Source organism: Lichenostomus cassidix, chromosome 20 (assembly GCF_008360975.1).
Source record: "Lichenostomus cassidix isolate B80296 chromosome 20, HeHo_3.0, whole genome shotgun sequence".
In the NCBI taxonomy this organism is placed as follows: domain Eukaryota; kingdom Metazoa; phylum Chordata; class Aves; order Passeriformes; family Meliphagidae; genus Lichenostomus; species Lichenostomus cassidix.
Window position 1 is genome coordinate 4,421,929 of NC_139500.1, and position 23,178 is coordinate 4,445,106.

The following is a 23,178-nucleotide window of genomic DNA, read 5'->3' on the forward strand; positions in this document are numbered from 1 at the left end:
CAAGCGTGGCATGTCACTGTGCACCCCCTGCCAGGTGACTCAGGTCACAGTGGGGACAGCCCCACACGCCACCTCTTAATTAGAGGCAAAATGCCATCCCCCTGTCATGGCCTCGAACCAAAAGGGATGAGCTAAGGGGGGTGTCAACCTCCAGCTAAAGAGATGGGACAGAGCACAAATGCCTGGGAACAGGGCCATGGAGGAAATGAATAAGATGTCCTCCCAAGGCAACCCTTTCTTTGTTAGTCTTATTTAAAAATATATAAAAAGTAAGCTGTAACTAGTATGCTCAACACAGCGTTTTAGAAGTTCACATGGTTTTTAAGCATACCCTGCTAAGCACAAGCCATGATTCATTTGGAATTTGCTAATTAATACTGGCATGGCGTTGTCCCCTGCTGTTGCCCGAGTTCTTGCTTGAGAAAACTTTTTTTCTTTTTAAAGAAAAAAGAAAATATTTTATCTTGGAACAGTAAGGTGCCTCTTCAGATGTGAAGTCTGCCAAGATAGAAAAGAAAGGGGGAGAAAAGGGGGGGGATTTTCCCTTTGCTTTTACTGAGTTACTTTATCATCAGTAGCACAACCAACTCTTTAGTAAGGTGATGACCAGAAATAACATTGCAAGAAATGCTGGCTCTTTTCTCATCCACATCTTTAAGTACTAAAAGCTGGGGAAGAGTAAATCGTCATTTAAACTCTGGGTATTGCAGCAGGAGAAATGATTTTGCTTCTTTTCTCTCTATGAACTAATGGATGTGGAATCTTTCAAAAAGTAAACCAACTCCTCCTAATAAAGCTCTGCATATAGATATTTAGCAGCTAAGCACTAAATCCATGGAATAGGGGGAAAGTGCAGAAGTAGTGGATTAATATAAAAAGGATGCTTTTTCCCCTTCAAAGCCTCCTTAAGTGCTGACTGATGGAATAAACCCTGAAAACTTTCTCTGTGCTAATTGTCATGTTCCTTGGCTTGTGTCCCATTTGCTGTCCATCATCCTCTGCAGTTTAAGAAGTTTCACACAAGAGCTTTCTTCTGGTGTTTACAGACACGCCATGCAGTGTATTCAAACCCAGGCATAGTTCAGAGGGTCAGGAAATCTTCCTCCTGCTTCTTATTAAAAAGAAAAAAAAAAGAAAAAAAAAGCCCTGAAGATTTAGAATTTGAAGAAACATCATTTCCCCACATACATCCAGCTCCTCAAAGGCACAAGAGCCAACTTTGAGCTTTCCTAGAAATAAACATGAAGCGATATCCTACTGTAATCACCACAGAAATATTGGGTCAGCCTGGCAGCCACTGGAAATGGGTGTGGAGCTGAACTAAGAGAAGCTGTGCTGGTTTATGCCAGCTCAGAGAGCAAGGCATGGCTTATAAAGCAGCTGCAAGATTTGGGTGTGTGACAGAATGTTTTCTTTTAATTTCCTCTGATTTAAAAAAAAGAAAAGGATACTGTATGAAATAATAATAATCTATTCCTTTTGAGTATCACCTTTGGAGTGTGCACAGGATTGATGGAGGGAGATGACCTGTAATTCCATCCCAATTAAATGCCGAAAGTCAGCAGTTCACAGTTCTTTTGCTGGTGGATTATTTTCAACCTTCCTGCTTCCCACAGGACCTATTCCCTGCGTCATTACCAACTTTTTTAAATTGAAAGTATTATGAAGGCAATTTCCTGCTACCAGCAACTTTCACATCACTTTCTCAAGGCCCTGCAGCCTGAGAACAACTGCTACAACTAAATCTATCAGCAAAGGGGTATTGGATGGAGTGACCTGAATTACCAAAAATCAAAATGCTCAAAAAATGTGCTATAAGAAATGGGTTTTGCTTACTCACTGCTGATGGTTTTAAAGGTTGTTGGGGACCAGTAAGTTTCAGGTCCACTCTTGCTGTCACCAGGCTCCAACAAGGCTTTTGGAAGGCAATTGTGCTGGATAGGATGGATCTGTAAGACCCAGAGAACATATTTCTAACTCACAACTGAACTATAAAATCTGACACGACAGTGAATGTAGTGAAGAGATCAAAGAGGGGGAGAAAACACTGAGATGTTGTAAGAGCTCAGATTTCATTAGTGCTTCAAAAAAAGAAACTGGAGCAGGGTTTCCCAGCCCTGTTCCTGGAGGGCTGCTCGTGGGAGCAAGGAGCAGGCTGGGTGCTGCTCAGCAAAGCCACCTGCAGTGCAACACCTTTTCTTTCAGCTGATGTTAAGGAAAAATCTCTTCCAGGGCTCACATTGAGGCTAGAGCATCCTGTGGCTGCACTGCAGAGCTCACAGCCAGATATTCTGCATATCCATAGTAAGATGTGCAGGAAACCTTAGGAATAATTTGATTTAGGTTTGAGGTGTTTTGATGGGAAACACAGTTGAACTGGAGGTCTGGGTCTGATTTCCCAGTGTTGACTATCTTGAAATGTGTCATTGATGCTGGCAGATGCACAGAGGAAACATCATCTCTCCCAGTCTGTTTCACTAGCTGGAGTAGAGTGTGTTTGTTGTAGTTGTGCTTGACTGAGAGTAAAAGTGGCAGCAGCAGCACGATCTGGGGTGGGTAGTACCCCTCTAAATAAGCCCAGTTTGCAGATTTCTGCTTTTCCTACATGGTTTGGCTGTTCCCAGCTGGTCCTGATCCTCAGAATTGCCAGAGATGTCTCTATTACACAGCTGGGATGGCAAGCAGCAGGTCGGGCAGGTTCTCCATGCTCGCAGTCGTTCTCTATTTCCTTCCTCTGGCTGCAATTGATAAACCCAGCGGTGTAGAACAAATATTGCTCCTGTAATTACCTGCTGCCTGTTAGATCCACAGGTAACACTGGGTCAGGGGGCCTTTGCTGGCAAACCTGAAGAGCACAGAGCAGAGAAATAGGAATGTGATGAGCAGACCCCATCTCCTCACGTGGGTTCCCTCATTGGAAGTATTGATGTGCTTATTGGGCCTCTCCAGCCAAGAGAATGCAGTTTGTTGTCCCTGCCAGTTGCATTTACAGTATTTTGCTAATCTATTCTTTTCGACTCCACAAATGGTGTATTTCCTTGTGCTGCTTTATTGATCGAAGGGAAGATTCGATTTGACAGCAATTTCAGAAAAGCCTTCAACTTGTCCAAGATGCAGTAGAATTATTAACCACCCTGAGCTGACATATGGTAATTTAGTGTTTAATGTTTGCCCTGACACACTGAGGAGTCATCATACCAAGTTACCAGCTGATGCCCACAAGTTTATGAGTAGATAAAGAATAGCTGAAATAGTCTTCTGGAGCCATGTTTAAACATCCAGCCCTTTATTCACTGATATTAAACTTCCTTTGGCAGGGAGGTGGGGGCTGGATCTCCCCTGCACTACCCACTACAGTTGGCATAAATTAATAGGATTTTGCAGCTTTTTGCAGCTGTATTTGTACAACTTCATCTTGAAATAATTTTAATTTCTGTGCCTAGGCTTATAATTTTTTCAAGCGCGTTACACAGTTGGCTGTACATAATTATGTCTTACAGCCATAAGCACTGACAATCTGCTTACCTAAACTATTCTGCTCTAAACTTGTCATTTCACTGATGGTGAAGGAATTGCATGTAATTCACCAGATCAGAAATTAAATTATCAATTAATAATACTGAAAAAAAAAATTGAACAAGAAATTCAGTATGTCTATCAGAGTATCTGCAGTTAAAAGAGGAGTTGAGAATCAGCATCCTGGACTAGACTGGACTCTAAAATCCTTGATGACTTGAATGCAGTTGTTGTTGTTGGGGTTTTTGGAGGGTGAGAATTTTGTGTTCTTTGAGGACTATTATTGGCTTTGAAGAGTTAAATCCAAAACCAGAATGTGCCGTGAATGGAAGTGAGATATGAAAAGGCTCTGTAACATGTCAGAAATTACTGCTCTTTTTTTTCTTATTTTTTTTTAATCTCTGGCACCATGTCCTCAAGCTGGCCTGTCTGCCTCTTGCATTAAAAGTATGTGGATGGGAAGCACATCAATAAGTCACGTGAATAAGTCTTAACATGAATTCAAGTCAAAGCAAGCAGGGGTCTCAGATCAAACCCACACAGGAACAGAGCTAACGAAAGAGAAAAACTTGCCAAAAATCCAGCCCTGTGAATTCGTTCCAAATGAGCAGAGTTCAGCCAGGTTTGAAATTCCCTCGAAGTCAGTCTCCCATCCCTGATTCACAAGGCACATCTGCACAAATTATGGGTGTTGGAGTTGAGAGAAAGGTGTCCTCAACTCCCACACCCATCGAGAGGGATGCTGGCCTGGCCCTGGCAGTGTGTCCTGGAGCTGCTGTGTCCTGCATGCAGCTGTGTCCCTGCTGCCAGATGTGCACCTAGGGGACAGGCTGGGTCCAGCTGGGAGGGGATAAGTGCACCAGCCTGATGTCAGCCTGTTTGCTGTTGTCTTGCTGGGCTTTCCTGGTCACAGAGCTTTCATGGTGCCTTGCTCTGCATGTGTATTAAGGGAAAAAGAGAGTTCTGGGGTGTCCAGCATAGCTGTTGTGAGAGGAGGCATCTGGGTGCATCCATAGGCAGAATTTGGCCAGCAGGGAAAAGTTATGGAGGATTCATTATTTTGTCTGCATAATAAAAGAGGATGATTCCTAGGACCAAAGGCATTTCTCACTGGCGTTGTTCAGTGGACAATAAATCATAGAATATCTCAGGTTGAATGAGATCCTTCAGCATCATCAAATCTAGACCTGCACTGCTGTCTTTTAATATTGCTACCAAAGTGCACAGAGAGAACTTCATTCCCTGCCTCCTCACATTGGTGTTTCCTTTTACTGACCATCCTGTATATGCTGTGCCATGTAATCTCCTCTACAGAACAAACAAATGGGTTTGCTTTTCCTATAATTAAACTTTTTAGAGAGACTTTGAGAGCTGCAGAGCTTTAAATCCTGCTCTGCAAGCATCCCAAAGTAGCGTCTCAAACATGAGCCTCAGCAGATTTTATTCTCCAAAATAGACACACTGGAGAGTTTTATTGTTGTTTCCCATTGTTAGCTATTTGCAGGCAGGTCCAAAAGCTTTATTTTATGCCGAGAGCAGCACTCACAGTCGTGCCACAGCATCACTTCTCCATGATCAGGAATATCTGTAGGCATTATGCCATTGGGAGTTCAACCCATGACTATATATGACTGGGAAAGCCAGAGCTCACTACAAAAGCAAAGGTCACACAAAGATCAATTATATCCCTTGAGTCCGGGAAAAACTTCCTTCCTGGGGACACAAGTATGTTTGTTCCTCACTGAATGCTTGTTCTCTGTGTCCGAGCTCGCTGTCCTACCAAGAGGAATGCTGCTTGGTGGTAAATTGCTGTGTGTTGTGTGAAGATCATTCTTCACTTGCTCTTCTGCTGTGCACCTAAATTTTTAAATGCCATAGGCTGGATTTCCAGCTGAAATAGATTAACATGCCTCTGTTTGAAGCCACTGAGTCTACACTGATTTATACCAGCTGAGGGCCTCAATCATTAGTTACAGTGATCAGGTTACTCCTGTGTAGGTCAATATTTGCTACCCTTATTTATCTTCTGCACTGAGCACTCGGGTTTCCTGTTCAGTTTTGCCCAGAAATGTGCTGGATTCTCTTTTCCAGGCTGGCTTTGTGGCAGACATGATGTAATGACATAAGGCTTCAGGAGAGATACACTTCAAAAAGAAATGAGGACAAATTCCCACTGCCATGGCTTGTTTTTCTTGACTTTGTCTTCATTTAGACATAGCCATCACAGCAGCAGTGGGATCAGCTGCAAGAAGGTGCTGCAGGATGATACCCTCTGCAAAGAAACAGTGGGTAGCCCTTCTTAAATAGATTATGAAGGGTGATCATCTCTTTCCTGTCATAACTCCTCTGTCACAGGAATAAGAACTGTGTGCTCTGAGCTCTCAGAGGTATTTCCTCTCACCTTTTGTCGTGGAGCATCCTCCACAGCAGAGGAGGGTTTGTGCATCTCGTTCAAATCCCAGTCAGGCAGTATCAGCCCCTTGCATCTTGCACAGTCTGAACCAGCCTCAGTTCTTCAGGGCCAAAATTCACCTGATAGCAGCACATCAGCTCCGCTGGGATGCCTTCAGTCACTGCAGTGAGGAATCTGCTCTCTTGTTAGAGAGATAAGGGAAAGAGTAGTAAAAATTAGTTTTGTTGCTTCTGCTATCAAGGTTCTGGCAGCGATAAGATGTTGGTCACGTGGAGGTGTTCTGTAATCTTCTTTTCCCATCAGAGCTGCTCTCCTCCCTCTCTGTTGCCTTGCTATAGTCTGAAGCATTTCCACAGTGGAGTTCTCAGGCTGCAAAAGGCCCAAAGAAAGGCAAGTATTGCTTTAGAAATGACTGTGCCATATCAATTACCGTTAGATGTGGAAGATCCATTAGTATTGGCCAGTTCCTGATTTGGGCACATTGGCTTCTTGACCTTCAAAATTGCGAGTAATGAAAATAATTTAATTATTTAATTGTGAAGATCATGCAACAAATTGTAATTTGCTGAGTTTTTAACTGGTAAAGGCAGACCTGGCAGGACTGCTGGTGGTCCCAAGTCACCACTCAGAGTTACCAGCTGCAGAGTTAGACAGAGCAGACTTGGCCCCATGAGCCCTGCAGACCTCAGTCTTGTTGTGTCAGGACAACTCATGCTAAAACATAAATTCTTTGCTGTTTCAGCAGGTAGGAAAGCAGAGTTAAGCTGCAGCAGATCCTTGGCCTGGATGCACTGCTGCACACCAGGCACTCTGTGCTTGTAGTGTGTCATCTCATCATGTAAGAAATTTGGTTTCCTCGGCAAAAGGATTGTTATTTCGTTTTTATCCCAAGCAGAATAATAGCAGTTTTGAATTAGCCTGTGAGTCTGACAAGTTCAATTTCATCTTGTGCTTATGTGTGGGGTCACACACAGTTACTGGCCAGAGTTGCAGGCAGAAATCCTCTCCCACTGCATTACCAGCTCCTCATTGAGCCTGATTTATATGCTGTTCTCCATCTGCTCAGTGTTACATTTTCATCCAGGTAGAGGAGAAAAATCCTGGTAAACAATTAAAAAAAAAACGTGGAAGTGAGAGGAGTGAAAACTATCAAAGCTACCCACGGGCACGGGGAAAGCTCCAGAGGAGTGTGTCCATGTGGATGTAATTGGCCTGAAGGGAGCAGCAGGGTTGGAGAGGAGCCCTTGGACAGAGGCAGCCATGTGGGAGCCAAATGACCTGTGAAATGCTGGAAGCTGTCAGCAGCTGAACATTTGGTGCAGCACCTTCGCCAAGCACTCACTGGGTGCGTGCAGAGGAAGCAAATCCTCCTGGTAAGGAGCAGGAGAGCTGGATGGGAATGGTTGGATTGGAATGGTTGGATTGGAATGTCTGGATGGGAATGGGCTCCTCTGCAGTGCCACAGAACAAGCCAGGCATGCAGGAGAGGTTCTCCTCTTTTGGGTTCAAACATCTAATAGCTTCGTTTCTTTAACTCAGGCTGCATCATCAGTTACATTAATGGCTTAAATGACAGCTTTAATCTCTCTGGAGCACTACTTGTACTCAGTCTTATCATCAAAATAAATACATTAGAAATCACTTTGCACAGATTTCAGCTGGAGCAGAGGAAGATTTAACCTGACATGGGAGAGATCCAGCCTTTGGGGCAAAGGGAACGTTTTATAGTTTGGCTTTGGATTTGTATTTTAAAGAAGAGGAAGAAACTTAAACTCTCAGACAGCAGTGAATCTCAACCATATGAAAATTTGGTCTCTAGTCTAGTAGTAGTCCTTGGTTCTCACTTTCTCTTGGTGGAAAGAGAAAACCACTTCTTCCAGGAAATGTGATGTATACTTAAGCCTTCAGAAATCTGGATTTCACCCTGGAAAGGCTTTCTTCCCTTCCTTTTATCTGAGACCAGATACAAAGTTTTTAGAAAGCAATGTGTGAGATGAAACCAGTCCCAGCTGAGGAAAGAAAGAAACCCACAAGTACAAATACAAGATTCCATCCTCTCTTTTTTGCAGGTAGGAGTCTTTCCCTACTTAACCTTGTTTGCAAACACCTCCACCATGGGACACTCAGCTCAGTCAAGGGTCATTTGTCCACTGGGCTGTCCTGGGGGATGAACACTTCAGGGCAGGCTGCTGTTAAACCCAGGGCTGGAGTTAGTGAAAATGCTGGTTTGATGCAAACTGCCCTTGCCCTCTTTGCAAGGCACAGAGGAGACAGTTTTCTCTGAAGACAGAAGTGGTTTAGAGAACCTTCTGGGGTTTTTTATTTTCATTTCCTTCTGGAACATAGCTTGGGGTCATTGGCAAGTGTGGTAAAAGGAGACAGAAGTTAATAAATGTCACCTTCACCTGGTTGGGTCTCCAAATCTGTCTTAATTTTTCTCTGCTTGACTTTTGCATCTTTTTATTGCAACCATATGTGATTCTTTCAGCAACATGCAGTAATTTGTTTGGAAATACGGGGCTAGAGATGTGTCTCTTTGCTGGCTTCTAGAACAACTGTGAAATAAGAGTTAAGAACTTTTATACAAATGAGTTCTAAACATATTGCAAATTCAGTTAAAAATAAATAAGTAAGTCCTTAGCAAAGATTTCAATAAGCAGTAAGAGTAGTTGAATTAAAATATTTCCACTAAAATTAATGAGCCAATCCTGGAATGCTTAGACTGACTCTTAAGTGTGCTCTTTTAAAGGCTTTGAATATGTTTGCCTGTCTGAATTTCTATGGAGCATTTTGAATGCATGACAGATTATAATCTTCAATTATTTTAATTTGGTTTTCTTAATGGGCAAAATAGCTAAGAGCTTAATAATAAAAGACACTTACTGCTTATCATTTACATTATTTTATGTGTTCATTAATAATTATAATGGGTTTTATAAAACAAAAAAATCAAGTCTAAGTATCCTCAGGTCATGTTAGTGCAAATGTTGCATGCTATTCCATGGAAGATTCGGGAAACTAAGTGTTTTTTGAAGGGCATTTTTGACTCCATATGTTGTAGAGCAAGACAAAGAACTTCAAAGGAAATTTATTTTCTAGTTGCTTCTGTGGAAGGAAAATGTAACAGAGAATAAATGTCCTGCTTTGCCTTCTCCAGATACATTCCCAGTCACAGTGCAGGGATGGGCAGAACCCAAACCTTGTACAGCTCATGAAATCCTCTAAACACAGTTTATTAGGTACAGGAGTGCTGTAATTATGGTCACAGCTCTTCTGTAGGCTCAGTTGTCCTTGTTCGTTCAGCTTTTCCTTACACACCCCATTTCCTGGGCCTCCAGGCATTTTCTTTACTGCTCTCTAAACAATCTCCATTGGAACACTTTTTTTTTCCTGGCAATGTCATGCTCCAAAAACTGTATAATTTATGGTCTCACTGGTGCCCTGCAAGCTGCTGACCACACAGCTCTGCACAGTCTGCACCACCCCTGCTCCTGGCATGGCAGCACTGCAGGGATCTCTGGTGGTTCCTGTCACTGCAGGGTGGGGGAGAGGATTTGGGAATTCAGACCCCTGCAGCAAGAAAGGGCAGTGCTGAGAGCACAAGGGTGTGGATCGAGAAGAGAAAAACACTGATGAAAACTGGTATTTTAGAGGAACTCATCACTTGAAATTCTGCTCACCAGTAAAGCTTATGGGAATGGTTTAGCTGCCCAGTAAATCCTGATGGAGATGCACAAACCCCAAGATGTTATCTGCAAAAGCAGGGTGCAATCCTGTGCCACAAACACTGCTTTTCTATCCAAATGTGGCATTGCTGCAGAGAGAGCCAGCCTGGAAGGGCTAAGCCCTGTATTGTCTCAAGAGTTGCAATGTTCACTTTCAAACATTTTACTTATTAGATCAGAACCTGCAGTGGAAAATACCCATCTGTGAAATTGCGCCATTTCCCCTGTTTCTGGGATTACTTTACAGAAGCAAGGGCTGAGTCAGACTCCTGATATTCTGGTTCTGAGGTGCAAACATTGCTGTGTTTTGGATGATCTCTCAGTGATTTGAGCTCCAGCCACTCACTGCTGGGCTGCAAGGCCACCCTGTCCTTGCTGGCCACAGCCAAGCAGAGGGATGGCAATGCCAGGGCAGTGCCTGGCTCTGCTGCAGGTTCCCTCTGGGGCTTTGGGGGCTGATCCCACAGTTGCCAGATGGTCCATTTGTATCTGTCAGAGTCAGTGAGGGTTCCTGCATGGAAAATGCTACCTGTGTTCGTGAGGTAGGGTAGGAACAAGGGATAGCATCTTCCAGAATAAATTGCTTTTTGATCTGGGACATTTTCTCTCACCAGTGTAACAATCCACTCCAAGCTCCATCCCAGAGGGGTTTTTTAGAGCATAAACGCTGCTTTGCAAGCAAATTCCTTTTATGACAGTCATCAGCCATCATCATTCATCCTGCTCACATCATCATATGCAGAGTTGTATCATGCCAGGCACTGGAGAAGCTCAAAGCTCCAAGGGTTCTCCGAGTAAAAAATGTATAAGTGCAGCTAAGGAAAACCATCCCTCTGCCATCTGTTCTGTAACCCAGAGCCCTGCATACCTCTTGACTGCATTATAAAAGGAGGGATAAATGAAAGGAAAATTCATGTGTGTGTTCTCCAGTCAGAGGATTATCATATGGATCTGTTACCATCTTCTCACTTCCCATGAAGGAAAAAGTAACTCTCTCTTGAACCAGTAAATTCCCCCAACCAGTAATTTTTGCTCCTGATATAGTGGGCTCCTTGGGAATAGAGAGGGGTTTACTACTATTATTATTATTATTATTATGGTAAACTGCTGCAGGAACCGTTTCAACAAAAGAAGTAAACCTTGCATTGTGTTCAGATAATATTCTTAACTTCTCAACAAGATTTACTGAATTGCACCCTGGGAATTAGGCAAATGAAACCTTTGGTCAAAATGTTACAGGATTACTGAAAAAATCTTTTTTTCTTTTTAAAATCTCATTAAGAGTGCTAAAATTATATGTTCCAGTATAAAAAGCATGTGTGTGATAAATATCTCCCTGGTAGTAAAATGTACTATGCTTCATTGTCAATGGTCTTTGCAACTTTCTGTGACAAGTGCTACTTCTTACATGATTTTTTTTCCTGAACACTTCACACCCTTGTGTTTTTACTGTAAATGGGTTTAAGTACAGGTAGCAGGCAAACCCTTGTGCTGTGATTGCAGTTAACAGCAAATAACGAGTCATTGCTGAATATTTGCAATATATTTCCCCCATCTTTGTTTTGCTCAATGCAGTATAATTAGCTCATGGATTTCTCTCGGTATAATTGGGTGAGTCGTGTGGGTCTTATGATATATTTCATCTCCTAGATCTGCAATGATTTACATACAGACAGCTTAGACCCTATTAATGCTAATAAAAGTGCTGCAAGGACATCCTATAGCATGCACTTTATTAAACTGTACATAGCTTTCTTCGAGAACTTCTGTTTATCTGCGTTTCCCAAAAATAAAATATAGTGCCTTTAGCACTGAATATTTAAATTCAGGCTCCTTTCCCCTGTTTCTGTCTCTCTCTATGCATTCCTAATGCTGCTATCACAATGGGATCTGGGTACTATATGCAACAGGAAATAGAGCAGAAAAATGTCCACTAACAGGCTCTCCCCTTGTGTGATTTGGGTTAAAACTGCTCCCATTTTGGTTCCCTGGAGTGACTGCTTAGCTCTTTGGTGCTCATGCCTCAAGCACAGCCATAGCTGAGCCAGGCTGGGCTGGGGAGAAATGCAGATACCTAGGTCAGGTTGCTGTGGGGTTTTTCCACCTTTGTTAAGGGAAAATTTCCATTACAGGTTCTTTGTAGCTGTGCAGACTGTGTACAAATTGTGTGTCCCACATTACCCTTTTTAATTTCTAGGATGGGATCACCACCCTGGCTCAAAGCTGGAGGTCCAGCAGTGTCTCCCTGTGTTTTCTCTCACCTTAAGCCTGGCTCCAGATGTGGATGCAGTGGGTTGAAGCTTGAACTCCCTGACTTGAGCTGTGCATTTGCAAAGACATTGACAGCAGTTCGATTTCCAGCCCTTCCCTCTGGCTGGGCAGAGCTGACCTGCTGAAAATGAGGGCTGTGGTTTTCAGCTATCGAGCTGGGGAGTCAGCTGCTGTCACTGACACCACGGTGATGCAAGTAAAACCTGGTTTTAATTCACCCCTCCTCACCCACAGATTTGCTAATGAAAGTTGGATTCGTGGCTGTCGACTTGGGTCTCTGTCCTAAATACCCACTAGCCTCACGTAAACCTGGACAAATCATCCTGTGCGGCATCAGGGCACTTTTTAGTGTCCCCAGGCCCTCTTTTAAGTGACTATACCAGTGTAAGTCCAATCAGTTTTCCTCAATACTAATAGTGTAACAAGCAGTGAGTCCTTTGGAGGGAAGACAAATGGAACTGTCTCTGTTCCCTGACCTGCAGCTCCAGCAGCGTAGGTGCAGCACGGATCAATCCTGGCGATGTCTGTAATAACTGACATGATTAGCCATTAGCAGGAGCAGACAGTTTGGTGGGGGAAGGACAAAGAAAACAGTGCACAAACTTGGTAATGATCTGGACAAAGGTAACAAAGGAGATTCTGGGAGCCAGGGATCTGATATTGCCCTGCACCGACACGTTCAGCGTCTCATCAGCCTCCTGTGTCAGAGGGAGCAGCAGTGGGTCACACATGGGAGGAGTGTGGAGCAGCCCTCAGCCCCATCCCAATTCCTCTGCCTGACAAGCAAAGCCTTCTCTTCCCTTGGGAAATGACCTTCTCTCCCCAAATCAAGGCTGTTTGGGGGACACAGGACCCCTCTAAGTGCACTCAGGCCCCTTCAAGGGTGCGGCTGCTGTAGCAGAGATGCCAACATGCACTCAGCTACAAGGGCTCCATTATCTTTCCACTTCTTTGTTGTATTCATAGACCTGTTTGGGAAAAATTTATGCACATCGCTTTTTACAGTGCCAAGACAGTTTGTGATGGTGCAGGGGGTGGTAATTTATTTGTACCTTGCAGTTTCTTTTGGGAATAGTCATGCTGTTGCAAGAACTTCTTTCAGCATTTGATCAGAAAATTAAATTTGTGTTTAAAGAGATAGTCAAGGTTGCTAGGACAACATATTAACCTCCCTTCTTTTTTTCCTCGGCTCTGTATCCAAGGTTCATGTAACTTGCTGTGCTGTACTCGGCTTGCAATGTTGTTCTCAAGGTGCAGGAGGGAAGGGCTTTCAGAAATAGTGTCCAAAACATGCTTTTTCTCAACAAATAATCATATGAAATGGTAGCATCCCACTGGGCATTCCCAGCCTGGCCTTGTCAAGCCAGCGGGGTTGGACAAAGAGGGAGCAAACAGTCCCGTTCGTTGAATTTCATGGGAGTATTTGTGTGCACAGTCACCAGGACTGAGAATACGATGGGGGAGCTTGCAGACAGCATTTTCAGAAGTGATTAATGGCCGGGAGACTCTGGGTATGGCTGAAAAATTTGCGCACTCTAAGGAGACTGGGGTTTCAGTAATGTGTAAACAGTGGGGTTTGTGCATTTTAAGTTCTTCCACATCTCAGTCGAAAAGTCACAATTTCAATGATTTCTAGAGAATCTTCATGAATTAAAGAGAAGTAAAACAGCTGAAACTATGTGGAACACTTTCCATGGCTTTTTGCCAAATCTTTAGCATTCAGCTCCCTTGTCAGGATTGCCAGTGGTATTTCATCTCTGCAGCCTTCAGGCTCAGATCTTTAAAGTTGCTTAAACATCCGTATGGCTTTTGTCCAAAACTTATGGATTCTTGTCTCTGTTATTTCATCCAGATCCGTTCCGACAAGGACAAAGAGATCCACATCAGATACAGCATCACTGGAGTGGGAGCTGACCAGCCACCCATGGAGGTCTTCAACATTGACCCTGTGTCCGGCAGGATGTACGTGACACGCCCGATGGACAGGGAAGAAAGAGCTTCCTACCATGTGAGCATCCAACATCCTGGCTTTTATCTGGGTTCACAGGCTCAGAGCAGGATTGCTGGGTTCAAGATGGGATGTGCTAAATCAGCCTAACCAAAGTGCTGGTTGGTGGCAGCTGAACATGAGCCCAGGTGGCCAAGAAGGCCAATGGCTCCTGATCTGTATCCTGCTGGGCACACCTAAGGTCCTGGGGTCAGTTTTGGGCCCCTCAACATTGAGCATGTCCAGGGAAGGGCAGCAGAGCTGAGGAAGGATTTAGAAAATGATTATGATGAGGAGCAGCTCAGGGAGGTGGGGGGGCTCATCCTGGAGGAGAAAAGGAGGCTCAGGGGAGATCTCATCACTCTATGACTACCCAAAAGGAGGTTGTAGCCACCTGGGGAGTGACAGAACAAGAGGAAATGGCCTCAAGTTGTAGCAGGAGAGGTTTAAGTTGGATATCAGGAAAAATTTCATCACCTAAAGGATTGTCCAGCCCTGGCACAGCTGCCCAGGGCAGTGGTGGAGTCACCATCCCTGGGGGGATTTAAAAGCCATGTAGATGTGGCACTTAAGGACAAGGTTGAGTGATGGGCTTGGCAGTGCTTGGGGAACAGTTGGGCTTGATCTGAGAGGGCTTTTCCAACCTAAACAATTCTGTGATTAAATGAAAATGGAGATAAACTGATGTCTTTTTCAGACACAAAGTCAGAGTCATTTGTTTAAAATGGTGCAACTTCACGCTGCTTGTTAAATCCATGCAAATTTATGTGTAGACTGAACCACCCAAAACCATGAGAAGCCAGTCACTACATTAGCATGTCTTGGGAAATTACTAATTTAAGAATCATTACTGCATCTAAACATGCAATAATTGCTATAGTCATTTTTCATTTTAATTCACCAGGAGATGTTCAGGCAGTATGATGGGGGTGTGTCAGATAGGTTTTTAAATACGCAGATAGGCTAATATTAAATATCAGGGAATTAATTAAGATTAATTACACTCAAAAGTGATGGTGCCTCATGCTATCCTAGTTCATAAAATGCTCTACCTGCGGAATGCTCTCAGTGTAATTGGTTGCTATGTTTTGATATAAATCCCAACCCCTTTACTGCACAGTGTAATTGCACAGCACATCCAGTCCCACAAATTGCTAAAAGAATAGGTTGCCCCTTGCATGATAGCACTGCAAAATTTCAAATATCTCCTGCATCCATGCTTTAGTTGTCTCGTGGAGTGGTTGTGAAAGGTTGTTTCGTGGATTTCTATCAGCCTTAGCCCCATCTCCTGGCATGGTAATAGCCCTTCCCAGGCATGCTGTAATGTCAGAGCAGCTCACGGGTCACTTGCAGTGACACCACAGCCCCAGCCGCGCCGTCGGAGATGCACATTCTGTCGGCTTTATCAGGTATCCAGTTAACCATGTTGACACAGCTTCTGGGCTGGGGTGGAAGGATAAAGAAAATAGATTACCTCTTTAGTTGGGTGGAAAAAGAGATTTCCCCTGGGTAAAAGGAGATCTGAAGAAAAATTATTTTATCCTCTGCGAGCAAGAACAATTATTTTGTTTGCTGTGCCTAGGAAAATATGAAGAGAGGTTGTTTTGAGAAAGAAATATTTGAGATAAAGTGTGTGTCATCTCAGCGTTGTTGATATTGTTTCAGCAGTGCCAGGTTATTATAACAGTCTAGTCAATAATAAAAAAGTTAAGACTTTTGATGGAGCCGCTGCGATCAGACACTCTCAGTCAAAAACATGAGATGAAACAGATTTTGTCCTCCATCATAACAAACCCTGTGCACCTTAAAAACGAACTGAACCCACCAGTCACGGTGAATTCAGTAAATTGAATTCTTGCCTTGTCAAAGGTGGCAGGATGAGTCTGCTGTGTACATACCACAGGCTTTTCAGCCTTTTCTGTTCCTCACAGAAACCTTGAACTAGTGACATCCATATGTAAATAAGCATATTCATACTCTGAAGGTTACCGGAAAATGTATTTTATAGAGAGAATAACTGATAAGTATGTTATGAGACCTTATAGTCAGGAATAGTGAGTGATAGAAAATCTTTGTTAGCACGACAGTAGAAGGTGATGGAGAACATTTTAGGTGGTAGCTGTAAGTGGCCTTTAGATCCTTCAGCCTCAGTAGCAATGGATTGATGATTTCTTGAACCATCAGTAGTTCATTTACTAATCCTTTACAAGCATTTATAAATACACTATGCACAAAGCAATGACCCAAACACTGGAGCAGAAACTTACAGTAGGTATGAACAGTGCTGAAAACTGGAAAAATTTGGCCAGCTTCCAGAAAGAAAATACAGTCCAAAGTCTTGGCTGGTGGAGGGTTTGAAGAAGTCAATGGATTTATGCCGCTTCATAGAGCTGAGCCTCTAACTGATAGGAAAGGCAACCTGGAGCCAGGTCTGAGCTGAGTGCTGTAAGAGCAGTGACTGAGGTGTAGGCTTGGATCTGAACTGGAGAGCTTGGCCACCTTTAAATTGGTTTGACATCTGCTGCAGTTTTCTTTAGCTTGGATTAGCAGCTTTACTCTTCAGCTGGGGTAGAGAACGTCAGTGGAAGTGCAAGGCAGCCCTGGTCCCTCTGACCCAGAAGAACAGGGCTCTGTGTCTGACACAGCCTTGCTGCTCCAGCTGAAGGTGGCTGCATTTACATTCAGGTTTTCTGCAGCCCCAAATGGAACCAAGCCTTTTCAGCATCTCTGTCACTGTTGAGTGTTGTCCTTGCTGTTTTTTGTTCCCAGGTAATCTAAAAACTAATTATAAAAGAAAGAACAATAATTTGCAAGTGTTTGTGAGGCTACATATCAAGAGTTCTGTTTCATTAACTCCCACATTTTCAACACATATTTTCTTATGCATAATTATCCGTATTGCTTCAGGACTACCATTTTTAAAATACTAGTGTTTTAACTCTCCCTGCATTCAGCAAGCCATTTGTCTGATGAAACCTGCCTCATTCCCTAAGGTGAAACAGATTTTTTTCTAATTAGATGAGGAGTTCTGCAGCAGAACTTGCCCTGTTTTTGTGATCATTCTTGAACTTTTAGGGAGGATCATTCTGAGCTTGAAGTATGCAGAGAAGTGTGTGCCTCTGGGACTCACAGCCCCTGCCCAGGTGCTGTGGAGTGTGCTGGCACTCCCAGTGATGGCAAGTCCAGCTGTATTTTGGCCTCATCTGTTTTTGTCTGCGCTACAAACCAGAGCACAAACTCTCCAGGGACCTTGCAGACATCCCAGACGCAGAGTCAGCTGAAAATATGAGCAGAGAAAAGCGAAATGGGCTCTGCAGCCACTTAACCAGCACCACGTTGGGGTGGGGAACTGCACAGGTGGCTCTGAGTGATGCCCTGGGAGCCAAGCCAGCATCATTAGTGTCGTGGGACACACAGCCATGGGACACACATCTGTGGGACACACAGGCAAAGGACACACAGCCACGGGACACACAGCCATGGGACACACAGCCCAGGGACACAGGTCTGTGGGGCACACAGCCATGGGACACACAGCCATGGGACTAACAGCCATGGAACACACAGCCATGGGACACACATGCATGGGTCACACAGCCATGGGACACACAGCCACGGGACTCACAGGCAAGGGACGCACAGCCATGGGACACACATCTGTGGGGCACACAGCCATGGGACACACATCTGTGGGGCACACAGCCAGGGGACACATAGCCATGGGACACACAGCCAGGGGACACACATCCGTGGGTCACATTCCCCACATCCCTCTGCCACCTCACTGCGGCAGGCATGTGCTGCAGCTCCCCTTGCAGTCAGCCCTCAAAATGTTCCCTGCATGCCAAAGAAGTTTCAGCAGGTAGTAATATTTAATATGCATGAGTTCTCCTGGCCTTATTTAACTGCGCTCCCCAAGTCCCGTTTGTGCTGCTGACAGAATTAGTGGCTCTGAATGTCTTTTCTGATCCAGACGCTGCTTATGTGTTAAGCTGCAGTTAGGCCTGGCAAGTACAAGGGATAGAAAATTGGTAGGTTAGTTTTCCCAGACGTTTTTCAAGCTCTGTTTTCAAAAGACATCAGCATAAACGTGTCAGTATGTAATCATTGCTTATGATACTCGAGTAATGTGCATTATAGGGAAACTTTGAAGCAAGTCCTAATCCAGTTCCAGACACATGTGTGCACTGTCAGCATCAGGCTGATGAAGTACTCCCTCAGAAATGGCTGGAGCAGAACAGATGGGTTATAGACTGACAAAGAGTCGTTTTAAATGCGAAGGAACAAAACCATTTTACTACAAATTAAGGGATACAAGAGCTAATTCCAGTATTTTGAACCATGTTGAGTAATGCCAGCCATTTGTGTCACAATGCTCTAAATTGAACTTTTAATCACAATTAAGAGCACACAAATTAGGCATGACATTGTATGCTTATTGCTCAAAGGCTCTGTCACTGATTGATAATGTATATTTGTATTAGTAGTATTAGTGCCTAAGTAATATTCATATTTAACACAATCCACTGTGTTGACTTTGACTAACTACCTTCAGATACCACCAGCCTCCAGTGTAATCAATAATCATGATACCAAATCATTTGTATGCCAACAGCCACATTTACACTGGAAACTGTCAGTAGGAAAACCTCAGAGACCTGTGGTAGCTGCTGCTGAATGTGATAGCAATAATTGTCATACTTTTAAACAATATTTGTTAAAGAATATCGAGCCAGCTCCTTGCCTGGTACAGCAGAGTGATGCATCAGCTAGAGATTAGTTGGCTACATGTATTAATTTTTCAGGATCCTTTGCAAGGTATTTCATTTGATTTTATTCTTTCTTCGCTCCTGTCAAGTTCTTCCTCTTGGGGAAAATGTAAATATTTCAAACTAGCTTTATGAATGTTTCTTAAGTGTCTCTTCAGCCACCCACCAGCTCCCATTTGAATACCTCTGTCTGGCATGTGTCCTGTGGCCCAGGTGATGCTCACTGACCTTTCACTGGTGTGTTTTCCAGCTCAAAATGATACGTGTGTCTGATGGAGCTCAACCATCACCTTTTGTGCCTTGCCTGATGCTACGAAGCACTGTCATGCATCTGCTCTTCATCCCCTCCATCACTCTAGCCCCAAAATAGAGGTGGCAGAGGTGGCTTGGTCACAGGTGGGAGCAGATGGCAGCCTGAGCCATGGAGTATCACATGGACTCAGATGGCCTCACAGAAATGAGCCCCATTTCTGTGACTGAAGAATGACTCCAGAACAAAGCGTGCTGTCCAGCTTGGGGATGTCTCGTGAATACAAAAAGTAGGACAAGAGCACAAGGGAGGAGATGAATTAAGGAAGGGAAATGTAGTATAGATCTGCCTTGGAGATCCAGGCAGTTTCCCAGTGGACAGATTGCCCCCCTGGAGTCCCTCCTTCCTTGGCTCCCTGTGCTGAGGATGGGCTCTAATGAGGAATTGTCTCTTAACAAGGAATGGTTTTTAACAAGAACTCCCATTGAGCTGAGTTGAAATTCAACCCTCTGGCTCAGGGCTCCCTTCTGCCTCTGCCACGGTTGGCACTGACCACAGGGAAGCAACGTGTTGTGGAAGATACGGAGGCGTTGGCTCGTGAGAGTTGTTCAGAGAAAATAAATGCAAACAAGCACAAAAGGAAAAAAGTAGAAACGTTCACTGAAGCCAGGCAAAAAAAAGGAGCAGGAGAGAGGGTGCCATCCTCCTGGCAGCCCAGATGCTGTGAGCGAAGACACCAGTGACCACACCAGTGTGCCCAGCACTGCCCTCCCTCCCAGAGCTCAGCCCGGTGCTGGTGCTGGGCTCAGGACAGAGGTGACACTTGAGCATGTCACCACGAATTTGATGAGATTCCTGGAGTCTTGCTTATTGAATTTTTTTTGCCTTGAGTGCAGGCAGTAAAGCACTGATGGGTACATGTGCTCAGTGAGTGCAACAAGCAGATAGATGTGCATTGCTGAGAAATCCCTTACTCCTGGAGATTTCAAACAAAAGCTATCAAATGTAATTAAAAATTTGCAGGGGGAGAGTCAGATCTGAGGGGGGAGATACCAGCTTTGCTCTCTGCTTTATCTCTGAATGGAACCATTTCCGCTGCTGGAAATGCTGTAAGAGAGAGCCCAGTGCTGCCTCAGTTTGAAGATAATAACTTTAATTTTAGCTCCGAATTACTTTTTTTCAAAGACAGTCTGACCTCTGACTGTAAAGTTATTGAATTGCTACATCTGACATGATGAAGGGTAGCCCAACAGGTGGGAGCCAAAGCAGTTCCTATGCAGGAAAGAAATGCAGATATTAAGAGTCATGAAATACAAATGGTACATCCTGTATTGAAAGCAAAGCTGGGCTTCTTCAGGCTTTAAAGAAAACGTGCTGCTTAACTTCCTCTAAAAAAAAAAAAATGTTTTTCTCCCAGCTCATTTCATGTGGCAGTTTGTTCTCTTTGCTTGATTAAACGTTAATCCAGCCCATCCTAATGGTGTGCAGTTCCTTTTGTTAAGCTCTGGACTTCTGAGCACCATACATGAAGGGGAAGGTTGCATCAATCACTGGCGCAGTGCAAGCGAAAGACAGGAACCAGTGCTAATGCAATTAGCACATTTATTTGTCATGCATCAGCGGAGCTGGAGACCTCCCTGGCATGTCAGCTCTGACTCCCAGAAGCAGCCCAATGGTGTAGGGAACTGCTGGGAGGGACCAGAGGCCTCCATTTCTCTGGAGTGTCCCCTGTCCTCCAGCCCTGCTCTCCCAGCCAGACCTGGTTGCCCAGAGAAGCTGTGGATGTCCCATCCCTGGAAGGGTTCAAGGACAGGTTAGATGGAGCTTGGAGCAACCTGGTCCAGTGGAATGTTCCCTGCCTGTGACAGAGGGTTGGAACTAGATGAGCTTTGAGGTCCTTTCCAACCAAACCCATTGTGTGATTCTGTGACTGTGAAGCTGACGTCCTCTGAAGCCTTCATTCCTCAGCCCACCAGCCCTGTGGGATGTCCCGCAGCCATCCCGAGTGCCATCCCCATTTCTCATGGCAGAGCGGAGCTTCAGCAGTGCTCACAGGGGCTGAAATGAAGAGGGATGACGGCCAAAATCTGCAGCACTCCCAGCCAGCCAGTGCCTCCCCACAGCCAGCCATGGTCAGGGGCTGTGCAGCTCTTCCCTTGCCGTCGGAGCTCTCCCGAATCCATCGGCATCGGCAGCGCGTTCAGCCGCACACCATTTAGAGTAGCCATCTGTTCCCTTTAATGAGAAAGCTATCCCTTTTTTTCACCTGGTTACTGATTGTTCCAGACTATTGTTGATTGCTTTGTTTTATTAATTACTCATTTTGACATGCTGTATCTGTTGCTTTTGTTCAGAAAGCAGATGCTCTTGTTTCTGGGCATTATTACTGATGGTTATTGCTAATAAGATAAAGCCGCAGTTCCAGTTTAACTGAGGGCTTAACAGTGTGGCTCTGCTGATTGAAATGCCTCAGCACTGGGTATTTTATTCAAGCCTGAGGAAATTTCATTCTTAGTGCCATAGGGGCTCCCATTATTTGAAGGAAAGGGACTTTTAAAATGTCTTTTGGTGTGCAGAGCAATGGGGTTGGTAGCTGTTGCTGTTCCTGGAGAATTAAACAAAGAATAAACATTATTAATGTCATCCGGAAACCTCTTCACTTATTAATCCTTATTATTATGGGTGTAAAAGGCTGTGGATTCCCATAAGAAACGTCTCCCTCAAAATAATTTCCTCACTTTATTTGGAACTAAGCAAAATTTGCTTTTCAGATTGTCAGACAAGGTTTGGTATGTCTTAAAAATTAAAATAGAGTGGTCTGTGAGCAGTGAAGGAGATAGCATCACTACACCAGAGCTGAAGTGTTTCCACTGACAATCACTGTTTTAAAATATTATTGCAATATTATATTAAGGCCTGAAAAACTGTCAGTGAGTCGAATGTAGATGGAAGCCATGTCAGTGCTTTCTGCTGGAATTAGATACCGGCTCCATTCAATTTTGAGAAAGTATTTATGATGTAAAGTCAATCCTTGCAAAACAGTCTCTCATTCTGCAACAAATCCAATTGCTGATGTGCTTTCATTGTGCTTTTTCCCAGCTCCGGGCTCATGCAGTGGATATGAATGGAAACAAGGTGGAGAATCCTATTGACCTTTACATCTACGTGATTGATATGAACGACAACAGGCCGGAGTTCATCAACCAAGTCTATAATGGATCCGTTGATGAAGGCTCTAAACCAGGTACAGTTGAAAAAAAAGTCTCAAAGTTTTGCAGATTTTCAGCCATTCAGCTGGTGGGGTGGCTTGGCCTCTGCTGGGAACACAGGGATGAGGGAGAGGTTTGCCCTTTCTGGCTTCTGCTGGAAGACTGATGGAGGTGAGAACAATTTGGTGTCTCTTGGTCTGGATGAAGAGAAAGTGCAGACTTGGGCTGGAGGGAACCTGGTGGTCCCTTGCTGGCTGTGAAATTTGTAAAAGCAGCAGTTTTGTAGAGTAATGCTCTGTATTGTCATTCTCATACCCTCATTGCACACATACAGAGCTGTTATTCTAATTACAGAGCACTGAAAGGCAGCCTGGCAATGGCCTTTCAGTGACCCTGTGTCTCAAATGCTCAATATCCACCTCTTTGATATTTAATTCAGCCATTTGCCAACTCAGTACCTGGCATCCAGTCAGACTCCAAAGGAAACTGTGTCCCAAGGAAATACTTTCTTACTTGGGGCCTGATGCAAACCTGGAGAAATGGGAATATTCCCACTGAAATTGCAGGCTCATCCTCTGTCCCCACGGACTTTTGTAACAGAGGGTAAAATGGGGCAAAACTTAAGTGGAATTTCAGAAAATTTATGGGTAAAATATTAGTGAGGGTGTAAGCTGTATGTGGAAAAGTGATTATTTTTCCATGAGCACGTTTATATGCTTGGAAAATAAAGGAGCTGTAAAAGTCTTTAATGTTGTATTTTCAACTCTATTGTTGATTTAAGTGTGGTGTAACCCTGCAGTTCCCAAGATGGGAGCAGGGCTGGTTTAGCTCATTGCTGAGCATCACTAAAATGAGAATATCCATTTTTGAACATTAATTGTTTTGTATCACCAGTACAATTGGAAGTCTCCTGAAGTCAGAGGGAGATTTTTCCTCGATTCTCTGCTTGGTTGTTAGCCAGCTGAGGGGTTAAACACCCCGTGACTTTGGTTTGTGTCAGCAAACATTTATCACGGCGGCTCTGCTGCCGGAGGTGTG

General features: G+C 44.1%; 1 protein-coding gene across 1 annotated transcript in view; it reads left to right on the forward strand.

Annotated features, from left to right (window-relative positions):
* Positions 1-23,178, forward strand: part of CDH4 (cadherin 4) — a 406,749-nt gene that overhangs the window by 300,344 nt on the left and 83,227 nt on the right. The window contains exons 5-6 of the mRNA XM_085079451.1: positions 13,778-13,933; positions 22,031-22,175. Coding sequence (XP_084935577.1) covers positions 13,778-13,933; positions 22,031-22,175 — 301 coding nt within the window. The remainder of the gene's footprint in view (positions 1-13,777; positions 13,934-22,030; positions 22,176-23,178) is intronic.